The sequence below is a fragment of the Kockovaella imperatae genome (genome assembly GCF_002102565.1).
Source record: "Kockovaella imperatae strain NRRL Y-17943 chromosome Unknown BD324scaffold_5, whole genome shotgun sequence".
NCBI lineage: Eukaryota > Fungi > Basidiomycota > Tremellomycetes > Tremellales > Cuniculitremaceae > Kockovaella > Kockovaella imperatae.
In genome coordinates, this window is record NW_019028945.1 from 286,620 (window position 1) to 299,544 (window position 12,925).

At 51.3% G+C, this 12,925-nt stretch overlaps 9 protein-coding genes across 9 annotated transcripts; 3 read left to right on the forward strand and 6 right to left on the reverse strand.

Moving 5' to 3' along the window:
* Positions 1–33: 33 nt before the first annotated feature.
* On the reverse strand, positions 34–694 carry BD324DRAFT_622691 (reactive mitochondrial oxygen species modulator 1-domain-containing protein). Its single transcript, XM_022015503.1, has 5 exons — positions 596–694; positions 524–547; positions 423–474; positions 277–370; positions 34–233 (listed from the first exon to the last, which is right to left on the reverse strand). Exons 1-5 carry the CDS (start codon positions 642–644, stop codon positions 111–113), a joined length of 342 nt encoding a protein of 113 aa, XP_021871624.1. The 5' UTR covers positions 645–694; the 3' UTR covers positions 34–110.
* A 170-nt stretch (positions 695–864) lies between these two features.
* Positions 865–1,547, reverse strand: BD324DRAFT_622693 (hypothetical protein). The gene is made up of 4 exons (XM_022015504.1): positions 1,378–1,547; positions 1,278–1,325; positions 1,083–1,222; positions 865–1,002 (listed from the first exon to the last, which is right to left on the reverse strand). The coding sequence occupies exons 1-4, from the start codon at positions 1,415–1,417 to the stop codon at positions 961–963; spliced, it is 270 nt and encodes an 89-aa protein (XP_021871625.1). The 5' UTR covers positions 1,418–1,547; the 3' UTR covers positions 865–960.
* Positions 1,548–1,625: 78 nt separating this feature from the next.
* Positions 1,626–5,263, forward strand: BD324DRAFT_578734 (CBF/Mak21 family-domain-containing protein; the record flags this gene model as incomplete). Its single annotated transcript, XM_022013338.1, has 9 exons — positions 1,626–1,883; positions 1,932–2,294; positions 2,342–2,748; positions 2,803–2,929; positions 2,974–3,641; positions 3,686–4,010; positions 4,057–4,254; positions 4,304–4,747; positions 4,805–5,263. The coding sequence occupies 9 exons, from the start codon at positions 1,626–1,628 to the stop codon at positions 5,261–5,263; spliced, it is 3,249 nt and encodes a 1,082-aa protein (XP_021871626.1).
* Positions 5,264–5,373: 110 nt separating this feature from the next.
* BD324DRAFT_650204 (hypothetical protein) lies at positions 5,374–6,062 on the reverse strand (the record flags this gene model as incomplete). Its single annotated transcript, XM_022018115.1, has 2 exons — positions 5,374–5,684; positions 5,825–6,062. The coding sequence occupies 2 exons, from the start codon at positions 6,060–6,062 to the stop codon at positions 5,374–5,376; spliced, it is 549 nt and encodes a 182-aa protein (XP_021871627.1).
* A 482-nt stretch (positions 6,063–6,544) lies between these two features.
* On the reverse strand, positions 6,545–7,406 carry BD324DRAFT_680547 (hypothetical protein; the record flags this gene model as incomplete). Its single annotated transcript, XM_022019083.1, has 1 exon — positions 6,545–7,406. The coding sequence occupies exon 1, from the start codon at positions 7,268–7,270 to the stop codon at positions 6,545–6,547; it is 726 nt and encodes a 241-aa protein (XP_021871628.1). The 5' UTR covers positions 7,271–7,406.
* An 850-nt stretch (positions 7,407–8,256) lies between these two features.
* BD324DRAFT_622699 (hypothetical protein) lies at positions 8,257–8,964 on the forward strand. The gene has a single exon (XM_022015505.1). It carries the CDS (start codon positions 8,294–8,296, stop codon positions 8,852–8,854), a length of 561 nt encoding a protein of 186 aa, XP_021871629.1. The 5' UTR covers positions 8,257–8,293; the 3' UTR covers positions 8,855–8,964.
* Positions 8,965–9,631: 667 nt separating this feature from the next.
* Positions 9,632–10,423, reverse strand: BD324DRAFT_650207 (hypothetical protein; the record flags this gene model as incomplete). Its single annotated transcript, XM_022018116.1, has 2 exons — positions 9,632–9,841; positions 9,929–10,423. The coding sequence occupies 2 exons, from the start codon at positions 10,421–10,423 to the stop codon at positions 9,632–9,634; spliced, it is 705 nt and encodes a 234-aa protein (XP_021871630.1).
* Positions 10,424–10,634: 211 nt separating this feature from the next.
* BD324DRAFT_622706 (hypothetical protein) lies at positions 10,635–11,599 on the reverse strand. Its single transcript, XM_022015506.1, has 3 exons — positions 11,372–11,599; positions 11,230–11,301; positions 10,635–11,183 (listed from the first exon to the last, which is right to left on the reverse strand). Exon 3 carries the CDS (start codon positions 11,101–11,103, stop codon positions 10,810–10,812), a length of 294 nt encoding a protein of 97 aa, XP_021871631.1. The 5' UTR covers positions 11,104–11,183; positions 11,230–11,301; positions 11,372–11,599; the 3' UTR covers positions 10,635–10,809.
* On the forward strand, positions 11,590–12,897 carry BD324DRAFT_622712 (hypothetical protein). The gene is made up of 4 exons (XM_022015507.1): positions 11,590–11,641; positions 11,707–11,972; positions 12,242–12,625; positions 12,675–12,897. Exons 2-4 carry the CDS (start codon positions 11,793–11,795, stop codon positions 12,774–12,776), a joined length of 666 nt encoding a protein of 221 aa, XP_021871632.1. The 5' UTR covers positions 11,590–11,641; positions 11,707–11,792; the 3' UTR covers positions 12,777–12,897.
* The last annotated feature ends 28 nt before the right edge of the window (positions 12,898–12,925 follow it).

Consider the following 12,925-nt stretch of genomic DNA (forward strand, 5'->3'; position numbering starts at 1 on the left):
GCATCAATTAACACCGGTCTCCTTTCTTGGTTCCACCACAGACAGGGGATTGCAATGACATTGCCGCGCAGCGCTCATACTATACAGATCCGAAGTCGACCATACCTCGTTCATTCTCGCTTTTCCTTGACCTCAATCTCAACCTTCTGCCTCTGCGCCATCCTTGCCCAGGCTAATGATGCCGGAGTCTGAGCATATTGCAAAGCTGAGTATTTAGATTCTGTCCGGATGACCTGAAAAATTGAGTTAGGTTCGCATCCTGACGTTAGACCTCACCGATCCGATGGACATGAAGAAACCAAATGTAGCAGCGGAAGAAAGCATGTATTGCGAGAGCGTTGCGACAGTCCCCCTCGGTCCCGGTCCAGCGCTACGGCCAGAGTCAGCTGTCATGGTCTTTCGCGACTCGACAAGCAGCTCACCGAATGATTGAAGTCAGACCAAAGATCAGACCTATGGTGAGACCAACACCAGCTAGATAGTATTAGGACACATCCATGCATCTTTCACCGGAGCCGCTCACTTCCCATCAAAGCACCCATTTTCACTTTCACAACGTCAGTAAGCGGGCTCACCTAACACCAGTCTCACTCACTCTTATCAAAAGTTGAGCCTCCTTCAACGACCTGTCGTGGGGGAGGCATCTTGGGTTAGTATCTGGGAGGTTATGAGGCTGGGCAGTACAGTCGATACAAAATGAATGTTCAAGGGCATTTCAGCGGCAGATCATATTGAACTTTTTGCCGGTTAGAATCACGTGACCCTAACCCTGATCATGATCCGCATGATCAGCTCGATCGTCTCGTGCGAGCTCATAGAAGGCTCAGTGCAGTAGGGTATGCTAGTGTTTTCAGTCCTGTCCTGCTCGAGAAGCGCAGTGATGCCATGCTAAGTGTCTAAATAGAGATACAATGAGAAGTACATGAATGTGTCCGGGGTCCTCCAGCCCATAGACAATCACTATAGCTGGACTCCTCTCGGATAACGCTGATGGACCATCATCTGCGTAGGTGTGTCAGTACACGCACGACCAGTCCTCCTAGGCCGAGAGATACAGTCCGGCACTGCGACGCCCGACTCACTTGCATTCCGCAGAAGACGGTGAAGGCTGCATAAATGATGGCCGCGCCATAGCAGGCCCTAGCAACCTTGTCGGGATCACTCGCGTCTTTCGTCGAGCCTGTCAGAGCTTCCACATGGCGAGAATAGAGGGCTCCCAAGACTGCATGCGGGACGTGTCAGTGTGAAAGCGGGTGATCGAGGACTAAAGGTCGTACCGCAAAGAAGTACCACGCCGAAGATTGAGAAGATTGTACAACAGCTCGCTGTGGAGTGTCAGATCTCAATTGAATCGAGACGTTGGTCAACTGTCCTCACCTAATGGCGCTGACACCATGGGTCTGATTGAAAGAGGCATCGTGAGGTATGCGTTTGCGATGAAACGGTCAAGTGATGAACGGATGGGGACTGAACGTGGACTGAGCTGTTACGCCGCTGCGAATATTTATACCAGTCTGATTGATGGCGCATTTTATCCTAAAAAGTTGAAAAGAGCAGCGATTGAGTGATCGAGAATGGCTTGGACATTGACTTTGCTATCGTGACGGGACACAGTCGCACCGAGGATGGGCAGAAAGAACGGTGACACGGGCTACAAGGCAGCTCGGAAAAACGTCAAGAGCTCAGGACCGGCAGATGCGGCACCTGCCCCTTCTTCGTCGGGGGGCAAAGCAAGTCAAGTCTCTGCAGAACTTCGTCAGGCCGTCAAGGATCTTGGAGGAGATGAAGAGGATTTGAAACTTATCGAGGGCATCGATGAGGAGGACGATTTTGAAGTGAACAACAGCTCTAAGAGCCAAGGCAAGGAAGCAGCGGCAGACGAGGTATGTTCAAGCTCTGCCTGTGGTACTTTTAATCTGACATCCTTTCAGAAGTCGCTACGGAAGGCGTTGGGCGAGTTCATGAAAACTCTTGATCTTCCGAATGTCGCGCCAGTGTCCGATACAGTTGCCGACAAGGACGAAGATGACTCAGACGTCAATGAGTCTGATGACGATGATGTTGAGAGTGCAGAGGAGGATGAGGACGAGGAGGATGATGATGATGATGACGAGGAGGAAGAGGAAGACGCTGAAGACCTGCTAGAAAACGAAATGGTGGCGCTCGCACCGAATGCTCCCAGGGAGCGCAGAGTCAGCGAGCCCAAAATGGCAGCGCCTACGGTCGAGAAGGTCACGTCAAGTAACAAGGGTGTGTTGGGGAAACCTGTAGATGTGGACCAGTCGTCCGCGACGGTGAGCTGGAGTCATTTTGCGTTGACTGAGGCTGATCCATCATCCAGAGAGTTCCCGCTGCTACATCTTGGTCATCGCTATTCACTCCTCCACCACCATTGACGAAACCCCTTGGGCCGATACCGCTCGGAAAACTAAACACTTTACGTCAAAAGGCGCAAGGCTTCCTTGATAACCTCCCTCCCCTCAACCGTGCTTCGTCTTCTTCGGACGCTGCTTTCATCTCTCAAATCCTACAATCGGGTACGCACCAGGACAAACTCTCAGCCTTGGTTCTTCTTGTCCGCGAAAGTCCTATGCACGCCGTCAAGGAGCTCAACAGGTTGAGAAATATGGCCGGATGGAAAGAGGATGGTCTAGGAGGTGGAGGGAATAAGGATCAGAGGATCGCTGTATTGAAGGCTCTGGCAGATTGGTGGATTTCAGGAGGCGGAAAGGAATCTGGTAAACTCAAGTGAGCGTGGAGGCAGGGCTATGACATGCGTTCTTTTCTGACAGTCACACCCAGGTATTTCGCCGATCAGCCACTGCTCGGTCATCCTGAGATCTCTGACCGCCATCTGCTCCTCTTTGCCTTCGAGGATTTCCTCAAGAAATGGTTCTTCAGTCTTCTGCAAGTGCTCGAGGCGAGTCTTGTCCACGCGTTACTTGTCAATTACTGACAATACGTCCTTCTTAGATGCTCTCTCACGACACCTTGCCGTATATCCGGACGCAGGCTCTGCACATCATCTTCCAGCTTCTCGCTGGCAATGCGGAGCAAGAGCAAAATCTGCTTCGCCTAGGCGTTAACAAACTTGGAGACATGGACCGCTCTGTCGCTTCTAAAACCTCACACCACATTCTTCAGCTCTTGCAGGTCCATCCAGCGATGAAGGCGGTCGTTGCCCGGGAGGTCTCTTCTCTGATTCTTAAGCCTTCTTCCGGACAAGAGCCGATTAAGACTCATATACGATTCGACGATGAGAAAGGCAAGGCACCAGCGGCCAAGCATGAGGGTACCAGTCATGCCAGATACTACGGGATCATCACCCTAAATCAAATTACCCTTACTTCGAAAGATCAACAGACGGCTGCTCGAATGGTCGAATTGTACTTTGAGATATTCAGAGAGATTCTTGGTGCATCCGAACAAGCGGTCGGTGAGCAAGGACCTGCCGGGATCGAAAAGGTTGCAGGCAAAGTCGAAAAGTGGAGAGGGCGACGAAAGGGAGCCAAGCCAAAGGGTGGACGGAAAAGTGCTCTGGAGGAAGAAGCTCTGGTCGATGCTGGCGAGGCCAAGCTTGTAGCCGCAGTTCTGACAGGCATCAATCGAGCTCTACCTTATGCCAAGTTGGACGAGGATTTGTGAGTCTGACACGACACAGATCCGCCGTACTAATACCTTTTAGATTGTCCAAATACATGGACACGCTGTTCAAGATCACTCACAGAGGCACCTTCAATACCTCTATTCAGGCCCTCAATCTCATCTTCACCGTCTCTCGCACTCAAACATCCGTCGTCGATCGATTTTACCGAACTTTGTACGACTCGCTTTTCGATGAAAGATTAGTGACTTCTTCAAAGCAGGCGATGTACCTCAACCTGTTCTTCAAGGCCGTCAAGTCGGACTCGGATCAAGCCAGGGCCATGGCGTTCGTCAAAAGACTATTGCAGATGTTGGGTATGCAGCAGCCTCCATTCGTATGCGGAGCGCTCTATCTTCTGGGTGATGTGAGTTGGAACTTTTCTCCTCTTGATCTCTCCTTACCGTACTCAGCTCTTCTCCACCGTTCCTGGACTCCGGCGCATGCTATCTGAGCCTGAAGACGATGAAGTGGAACACTTCGTAGATGCAGATCGTCCGCAGGACGATGTCACTGGTGCCCCTGCTCAAGCATCCGGTTCACGAGCATACGACGGTAAGAAACGTGAGCCACGATTTGCAAATGCAGATGCCAGCTGTCTGTGGGAGCTTGTAAGTGGAACGACTGTTGTCACTCTGGTAAGGCTTACAATCTTTGCAGCTCCCTTTTCTTGATCATTTCCACCCTTCCATCTCGCTGCAGGCATCGCAACTCCTCAACTCGGAGCCGATCACTGGATCATCTGATATCTCTCTTAATACCCTGGTCTCATTTTTGGATAGATTCGTCTATCGGAATCCTAAAAAGAATCTACAACCAAAAGGGGCCAGCATCATGCAGCCCGCCGCCGCGTCTGACAAATCTGGTTTGGTGGTTAAGAACAAAGGTGCTCGAATCGGCGATGCTGGTTTCGTCAATTCGGAAGCATTCTGGAGAAAGAAGATTGAAGACGTTCCGGCGGATCAATTGTTCTTCCACCAATTCTTTGCTTCCAAGTTGGCCAAGGCCGAGGGGTCAAGGGCAGCCAAGTCGGAGGGTAAGGATGACGAGAGCGAGATGGGAAGTGCTCTGGATAGCGATGCGGAGGAGGACGAAGTCTGGAAGGTCAGTTGTCCGACTCTCGTAAGAATGCGACATCACTGAGCTGACACCGACTGGCAGGCCATGCAAGCTTCCATGCCAGGAGCAGACGACGGTATGGATCTCAGCGATGACAGCAGCGATATTTTGGACGATGAGTCTGCTTCGGTGGACGAAGTCAACGGAGCCGACGAAGACGATGAGGACGATGAGGACGCCGCTGTGGAATTGGGCGACGACGATTCAGATGGTGACATGGCCGAGGATGATGTGAACGATTCTGATTCGGACTCGCCGTTCCCCGACTTCGCCGATGAGGATGACGATATTATCTCCGATGACGAGATGCCCAACATCGAGCTCGAGGTCTCTCCGTCCCCTGAGCCAGAGGTAGAGGAGAGTATGGCTGCAGGCAAGAGAAAGCGCAACAAGGAAAGAAGGGAACAGAAGAAGAAGAGAAAGGAGATGCCTGTGTTTGGAAGCTATGAGGAATACGCCAAACTCATCGAGCAGGATGATGATCAAGAAGAAGAGATTTGAGCATATTTATTGTTGTCAACCTAGGCTTGCGGCAAATCATTCCTGCATTCATTCATGACACAAAAAGCTCGTCGGTACTGCAGCAGCCTGACATAGACTTGGACTTCCGTCTAGTCCGCCTCTGAGTTTGAGTCATCCATGGAGATACCTTTACCCTCGATCTTCGTCTCGATGTTGCTGCTAAGAGCCGACCACTCGGACCCCAAGATGCTCTCCTCGATCGTCTCGTCCAATGAATCATGGGGACCTGTCGGATCCACGCGGAGCTTCCAGAAGATCTCCGTGTCAAAGAGTCCCTGATCTGCGCTAGACTCAATGTGGACAGCGTCATCTTGCTTCCTCGCTCGAACAGAAAGGTTTCCGTTAAGTCGAGGTGAAACTGAGGTATCTTGAAGCTCTTTCTTGAAGGGGTCCAGCTCAGCTATCACGATGATGGGGTCAGTGCTTCGGGACAATCGTGAATTTCTCTCAGGCGCTTCTTCTGATCTTCGTCTTCGGGTTCCTCGTCGTCAAGTGTGGCACAAAACGTATAACGATACTCAAACTCGTTGGACTTCTCACTGGCGTCCGCTCCGCTTAAGGTCCCTTGTTCGGGGAAAGTGCACGACACGGTCCACCTGCCACTGTCCAGTCCCGAAGAGGTGCATCGAATAGGCTTTGAAAAGATGAGCGTCTCCAAGAGTTCTCGGCGCTGCGTCTCGGTGGCTCTGGCAATAGGATCGTCCTTCGCAGTCAATAGTTGCATTGCCAGGGAACCGTCATTTGTGGCGTTGATGGAGCTTCCCGCTAGTTCGCTCATTGTTCTGCTGTTAACACGACATTATAGTTCGCAGGACTTACTCGAGATTTCTTAGGAGGCTACGATAAGATATCGTAATGGCTAGTGGCGAAGATATGTACCTCAGGGTGGGAAGAAGGGCGAGATAGGAAAGCTTATCAGCCTTATCTATGCCCTGTGAGTTCCCGTGGCGAGCCGTGAGATGTCGTGCGAGTACTGAGAGGAAGGGTGCATGAAAGGATGTGCAAAATTCTTCCCACGGGCCAGGGGTGAGAGGATCTGACTGCAGGTGGCAATGACGGATTTGAATAGGTCACAGGGCTCTCCTCTGGAACCTGAGGCATCTGATGTGGCGCAAGTAATGTACTGTATGAGACACTCAGGTTGGGAACGCTCCAGCAGGCCGGCTGTGTTTCGGAACCTCTCGTCTTTCTATGGTGCATCATCGTCTATGTAATACGTATCATCTCTCCGTATGTCCTGGTAGCAGAGAGCAGTCTAGGTCACTCTGTCCTCTGACGTTTCCTCTGCAGTTGATCCGCCGATCCGGCGTCAGACACGTCCATGTCCAATGGCACTCTGTCTGTCCCTTCGAGGCCGACCATGATGGTGCCGAGACCATCCCATGTAAAGGCTTGGAGGCGCGCCCTGTCTGCCTCCTCCAAGCCGAGATCATCTGAGATCGATGATGGAACCACGCTGAGGGTCCACCTTGAGTTGCTGGCGATGAATCTTTGGCCAGGACTTGATTGGATTTGCACTTCGTCATCAGCATTCTGACTCAACTGGACGCTGACGTCCGCTTGTGGCAGAATATATCCAGGCTCTGTATCTGTTGCAGGAGTAAAATCCACCAACTTGGCGTACACGGAGATCTTATTCTGAGTCGAAAGTGCATGAATACGATCAACGAGAGCCCTGTCTGTCTGATGACAGATGTCGGATACAGTGGCACCGAAGTTATATCGATAATCAAACATCCCATCGTCCGCTTCAGCGTCTGTTCCATGGAATGTTCGACTCTGAGGAAGTGTCGCTTCTACGAACCATTGTTGGCCATGATTCGTTGCCACAGTACATGGGACAGCTCCCAAGAAGATCGATTTGCACAATTCCTGTCGAGCGTTCTCATCCGCCCCGGCTATTGGATCGGATTCATCGACCTTCAAAGTCACTGGAATGGACACATGGCTGGCCGAAGCTGCCGAGAAGGGTGTCATTTCACTCATGCTACTGGTAGGAGTTTCGTAGGATGTCTTGCGGAGACGTTGCGATCAATGATGGAGAATACAGACGGTCGAAATAAGTAGTCTGTGTCGATGTCAAGTAGAGCGAAATGGGGAACGTGTGATATTTGGTTTGTGGGGTGGTACACTGGGTCTGAGATCCTTTCAGTGAGCTCAAGCGTCACCGCATGAAAGGATGTGAAATGCCCTCCCACGCATTGAAGAGAAAGGACGGAAGACTGTCCCCGACGCTTTGATTCACGGGGATCGCCTGGAGTGTTCTCCCTGACCTCTCACAAAGTATCTCAGGGGAGTTCGATTGAGCTGTGAGCTGTAGCTGCAATGTGATTCACCTTGTTATGAGGGACGGATAAGAAGCCCTGTCCCGGCCGAAGATGGTCTTAGCGAGGTCTGGAGAACAATAAGCACCATGTCCATAAAGCATGGACCTTCGACCGATCCAGGATGGTATGTAGAGGTACTGCAGGTCTGGCGAGATCGATGCATTTCTTTCCTGTAACTGTAACACACCTTGTAGAAAATGCATGAAAGCTGCAGGATGCCCCAAGTCAATCGACATATGCAACGGACGCAAGTGCATTTAGAATATGAATATGTAATGATCCTGTACTTGCGCAAGGAGGCCGAGTGTCCGGATTGCATGCAAGACTTTGTCCCATAGGTCTCCCGGTAAGGTCATACATCGCCTTGGATGGTCCCGAAGTGCCCTTCAATGGAAACGTTGACCTTGCCTTCTGCACCCCAACGAAAGCTCGAAATCTTCTTTCGCAGGTCCGCGTCCGGTATCGAGCTCTCCGTAAGCGAGGCTGAATCAACCTTAAGCAGGTAATGGGCATGTCTTTTAGATAGATATGATTGAGTTATGAAAGAGGATAACCCTGTGCGTTCGTGCCACTTCTTCAGGAATACAGGATTGTTTGTCATCAGCGAAACATCGTCTTTGTCTTCTGATCCCCACTTGTCAAACACTCCGACAACCGTCACTTTCTCTTCGTCGGCAAGGTCATGAATGTCCTCCAACATGTCTTGGAAATCGGAATCGGCATTATCGACCGTGTGTCCATTTTGGAGCTGGCTTCCACCTTCTGCATTGTCCCATGCCCAAGCGGAGAAATGGTACTGGTATCTCATTTCCCTGTTATCGCAGGTCCCTCGTCCAGTGAAGATTCCGCTCGAAGCAGCCTCTTTATTATCTATGACCACGCTCCACGCTTCATCGGTCTCGGGGAGAAAAGTGATATTATTCCCTATCACTCGCTGCCACAAGTGCTGGCCACCTTCCTCAGACGGCTTGGCGAAGAGGTCGTTTGGGACCGGCGTAAGATAGTAACCCGCATGGACGTAAGGGGCTGCAGCAGAATATTCTTGCCCGGTTTGGCTGTAAACAAAGCCAGGTTGAAGGCATGCTTGATAGTCGTCTCTTTGCTGGTGCTCATGCTCAGGCGACGAGTCACTGCTGCCCTCTCTGGGAATCATAGCTACGGAGTCTTGAGAAGTCATCACCTGAACGATTGGTGGAGTGCCTCTGATAGCCTTGGTAAAGCAGAGTCAGGTAGGCTGTATTGAACTACACAGTACTGTGGAGGCTTGGAAAGGTACAGTATGGTGGTGGCGTGAGAGTAGGCCTGAGAAGGACTTATCCTGCCTCCCCAGTGTGCCTTCTGAATATGTCCCTGCTATGGCAAATTGAGAATGGATGAATGGTGGCCTCTGAAAGGAGTGGCCACGACGTCTCGCACGTGATACGCAAGCAAAAGCAGAGCCCATCCTTTCCATCCTTTCCCATGAGGCCGAAAGTGAGAGCCTCATGTGTCTCATGCTGACAGATACCCAGGCCATATACTGATGGCGAGATGGAGGAACCATCGGTAGAATCGTCGACAAAATCAATCCCCGGAGTCGTGGTGATACTTCTGACTGTGTGGTGCTGACACCGGGTCCAAAGCCAAAGATGAAGAGCAAAAGAGATACCATCCGAAGTCTATCCGCAAAAACTCTAGGACAACGAAGTTTTGAAGTCCTGATCTCGTTGCATGCCTCAATGTAGATCTTCCGAGATTTACAGAATGGTGGATCATGTAGCAAGGAGACAAAAGGACACCTGGACTGAGGTCTTTGTAAGGGTATCGCACACCTTCTCTCACAAAGGCGTCTCACTTGACAGGCAGGAGCCAGTAAGGGCCGACAAACTTCCATGCCCGCCAAATATTACTGCAATTTCCCGTCTTTCAACATTCATGCATGTCTGATCAGGACCGCGTTGTCAATGAAGCGAATCGAAGCACAATGGCTGTCAAAGTCTGCTTAAGTGAGCACATCCCACCTCCAGTCTGTATTCGTTCCCTAGTTATCAACCAGAGATCCTCTCATGCTGACTTGAGCGCTACCCTCGGCGGTCCAGGTGAGGTTTGACAATTTGGCTCGCAAGTCGGGATCCGGCACTGAGGCCTCGGTGAGCGTTCGTGGATCGACGTGAAGCTTGTAGATGGCAGTTGCTTGCGATAGAGCCAGTCCATCCTCGTTGGCGAACGTGTTGTTGGCCTCAGTACTTTTCTGCAAAAAGACGGGACCGTTGGTGAGCAGGGTAAAGTCGTCTGCCACAGAAGGTTCCCATTTGTCGAATTACCCAACGACTTTCACCTTATTCTCGCTTGCTAGCTTGTGAGCGATCTCGAGGAGACTTCCTTGTGAGTCCTCCTCGTCGCTTTCGCCTGCGTCTTCAACCCCTTGGTCATGGTTGTATAGTGAGCTGAAGAAGTCGTAGGTGTATCTGAACCCCTTGTTCGAACAAAGTGCCTTCCCCGTATACATCTCTGGTCCAGATGGCGAGTCTTTGATCTTGAGGTCCCAAGTCTCGGACTCTCCGGCTGGTTGCAGCTCGAGTTCAGCTCCTGTCAATTCTTCCCAAAATTCCTGCCCTGAATTTGTTGAACTCCTTTCGAAGATGTCGTCCTTGAGTGGTTTAACCCATAGTCCGGCATGGATATGGCCCTTAGCAGAATAATTCTCCCCGGATTCATCGTAGGGGAAACCGGCTTTCAGGCATAGTCGTCGACCGTCTCGATCCTCATGTCCATGCAAAATTTTTCGAGCGTCAGTATTGGTCGCAGCTCTGTCACTCTGAGCAGTGCTCATCTTGGTACCTTTAGTAGTCTTGAGGCTCAACTACTGTATCGTGTCACCGTGAGTCCTGTATTAGCTTAGAATCTGATATTATGTGACGGCACAGACGCAAGAAGAGGATGAGGTGGGGTAGCCACCGATGCTTTATACCTTATGTAGTCTCAAAGGTCAGCCCGCAATCAATGACAATCGTTCTAAGAGTCAATGGAGGGATAACGGACAGCGGGGTATATTGCACTGTAGCAATCAACGAGAAATTATCGGCGATCTCCCCTCGACTTTGACCTCGGAGGAGAAGCCGGTGACCGGTCCTTTGTTATGTAACGAAATCAGAGCTCGATTTACGATACGAAGTTCTGATTGACTGCCTCCAAGAACGGATCTTCATTGGAGCTTCGTTAGAGGAGAAGGAGGGATTGACACACAGGTCTTCCGCTCCCTATTCCCAGAATCAAAGTCAGGAGTGTCTTTTTCAACCTATCGGCAAACTTCTGAAACTCCTTCTTGACTTGAAGGAGGTGCCATCTAGAGGGAGTCCGAGTCATCGGCTTCACTTTTCGGCGAATCACGAGCCGGTCCGCGAGCCCGGAGCTAGGCCCGCCTAATTGCTCCCGCTGCGTCTTGCACCGACTCTTTTGAGTCACAGCATGTCCCACGTTGGATCTCAGAGCTCCTCTGAGTGGGACTAGCATCGCGTCTCATGCGGTGGAGTTTTACCCCTCCCTTCCCCCCATTTTTCAATGTCCGAACTATTTTCGGATCTCCAAGACCTGTGAGCTCCAATTCTCACGCATCGCCACGTTGGTCAATCATCACAGGTTTTCTTTTTTTTTCTTTTTGACCCCCCTTCGCGTCGGCCCAAGGCTTGGATCTGTGGATATGTGATCAAGGTGAGGAGCGTGAACGCTTGGAGAGCGAGAGCCAGTGGAGTTCTGGTTGACACTGCTGCTGCTGCTCAAGCTGCCCCCCGCCCTAGGGAGCTGATCGTGGCTGTACAACAATCGCCACACTGCCACAGACAGAAACAGCGCAGATCTGAAACGCGCGGCTTAAAAAAGGGGTTGTGTGTGTGTGTGTCAACAAGGGGTCAAAGGGAAAAAAATCATAACAAAATCACACTAACCATCCCTCAAAGCTGTATCGCCCGCTGCTCTGCTTCTCTCTCAACATCACTGCATTCTCATCTTCGAACACTGTCTCCATCGCATCTCGTTCAGCTCATCTGCTGAGGTAAATACTTCGAGTCATATAGCATCTTCTCTCCTCCTTTGTTCAACGTTTCTGACAATTCACAGTCCACTCGTTTTGACCACCACACAGACCACCTGCTTGACGCGTCGATTTTGTCACCTCAACAAACCACAACACACAGTCATACACCATGTACTCATCCTCCCAGGCGGTCATCTCTGCGATCATCCTCGCTGCCCTCGCCAACGGTATCTCGGTCAACTCTCCCAATGCATACTCCGAATGGCAATCGGGCACCTCATCTCAGACCGTGACTTGGACTGCAGTCTCCACAGACCCTAGCAGCTTTTTGATCCAGCTCGTCAACCAGGTGAGTTGCAAGTGGTGAGATCGCGAAGCGAGGGGTCTGGCAGTGTCATGGATGTGTCAACATACGCGGTCACGATTCTGAGCTATGCTAGACACGTCGTACGAACACGTCTAATGCTCGAGTCACATTCCTCAGAAAACAAGAATTTTCTGCTCAGGCCTCGAGACGCGAGAGCCTGATCCGTGGATCAGAGCACTTCAGTGGAGCTGTCTGCCTGTTCCCGCCTCCATATGTCTTTCTCCTTGCATCATTGCTGACGCCCTTCGCAGCAAGGCTTCTTGCCCAACGGTCCCGTGACACTCTCCAGCTCAACAAACACTGGAAGCCCGAACCAACAAAACTCAGCCACCGTCTCGTACCCATCTGGATCATGGCCAGAGGGACACGGATTCCAGATCAACCTCATGTCATCTGATCAAAACAATGCCGCCATTCTGGCTCAGTCAAATCAATTCAACATCACGTCTGGAGGAAGCAGCAGCAACAGTAACAGTGTCTCTGTAGCCAATGCCGTTCCTTCCAGCTCGAGCGGCGTACCCCCCATCACCTTGACAAACGGTGCCGCGGTCCAGACGACTGGTACTTCTCAGAGCACTCTCACTAGCCTGCCCGCTGGATACACCGGAGACGCAACTGGAGGAATTCCCAATGCTGTGAGTCATGCGGATAGTATGGGAGAAGTCAGCGAGCTGACTCAACTAGGTCACCTCAACCAAAGGTGCTGCCCCTAGCCAGTTCGGCAAACCCGGCCCATTCATCGGCTTCCTCATCGCTGCCGCTGGTGTCTTCGGCGTCATGATATAAGACTGTGTCTGCCTGATCTCGTCGACTTCTACCCGTATCCGAGGCTCAGTCGCACAACATAGCTGTCCTCACCCTTGATAGACTCACGGACAATGTCTTGCCATGCATCTACTCAAAGCCACGAGCCATTATATTCTGGCCGGACGTGA

What these genes read in the sequence shown, in the direction of transcription:
- BD324DRAFT_622693 (XM_022015504.1), bottom strand. Translation starts at nt 1,417, where the DNA reads ATGCCTCTTTCAATCAGACCCATGGTGTCAGCGCCATTAG. An exon ending in CGGCGTGGTACTTCTTTGCG is followed by an intron (nt 1,223 to 1,277) that starts GTACGACCTTTA and finishes TCCCGCATGCAG; the next exon opens with TCTTGGGAGCCCTCTATTCT. An exon ending in CCGTCTTCTGCGGAATGCAA is followed by an intron (nt 1,003 to 1,082) that starts GTGAGTCGGGCG and finishes ACACCTACGCAG; the next exon opens with ATGATGGTCCATCAGCGTTA.
- BD324DRAFT_622706 (XM_022015506.1), bottom strand. Translation starts at nt 11,103, where the DNA reads ATGCTAGTCCCACTCAGAGGAGCTCTGAGATCCAACGTGGGACATGCT.
- BD324DRAFT_622691 (XM_022015503.1), bottom strand. Translation starts at nt 644, where the DNA reads ATGCCTCCCCCACGACAGGTCGTTGAAGGAGGCTCAACTTTTGATAAG. An exon ending in GGTCTGACTTCAATCATTCG is followed by an intron (nt 371 to 422) that starts GTGAGCTGCTTG and finishes CTCTGGCCGTAG; the next exon opens with CGCTGGACCGGGACCGAGGG. An exon ending in TCTTCATGTCCATCGGATCG is followed by an intron (nt 234 to 276) that starts GTGAGGTCTAAC and finishes TCAATTTTTCAG; the next exon opens with GTCATCCGGACAGAATCTAA.
- BD324DRAFT_622699 (XM_022015505.1), top strand. Translation starts at nt 8,294, where the DNA reads ATGAATGTCCTCCAACATGTCTTGGAAATCGGAATCGGCATTATCGAC.
- BD324DRAFT_622712 (XM_022015507.1), top strand. Translation starts at nt 11,793, where the DNA reads ATGTACTCATCCTCCCAGGCGGTCATCTCTGCGATCATCCTCGCTGCC. An exon ending in TGATCCAGCTCGTCAACCAG is followed by an intron (nt 11,973 to 12,241) that starts GTGAGTTGCAAG and finishes CGCCCTTCGCAG; the next exon opens with CAAGGCTTCTTGCCCAACGG. An exon ending in CTGGAGGAATTCCCAATGCT is followed by an intron (nt 12,626 to 12,674) that starts GTGAGTCATGCG and finishes TGACTCAACTAG; the next exon opens with GTCACCTCAACCAAAGGTGC.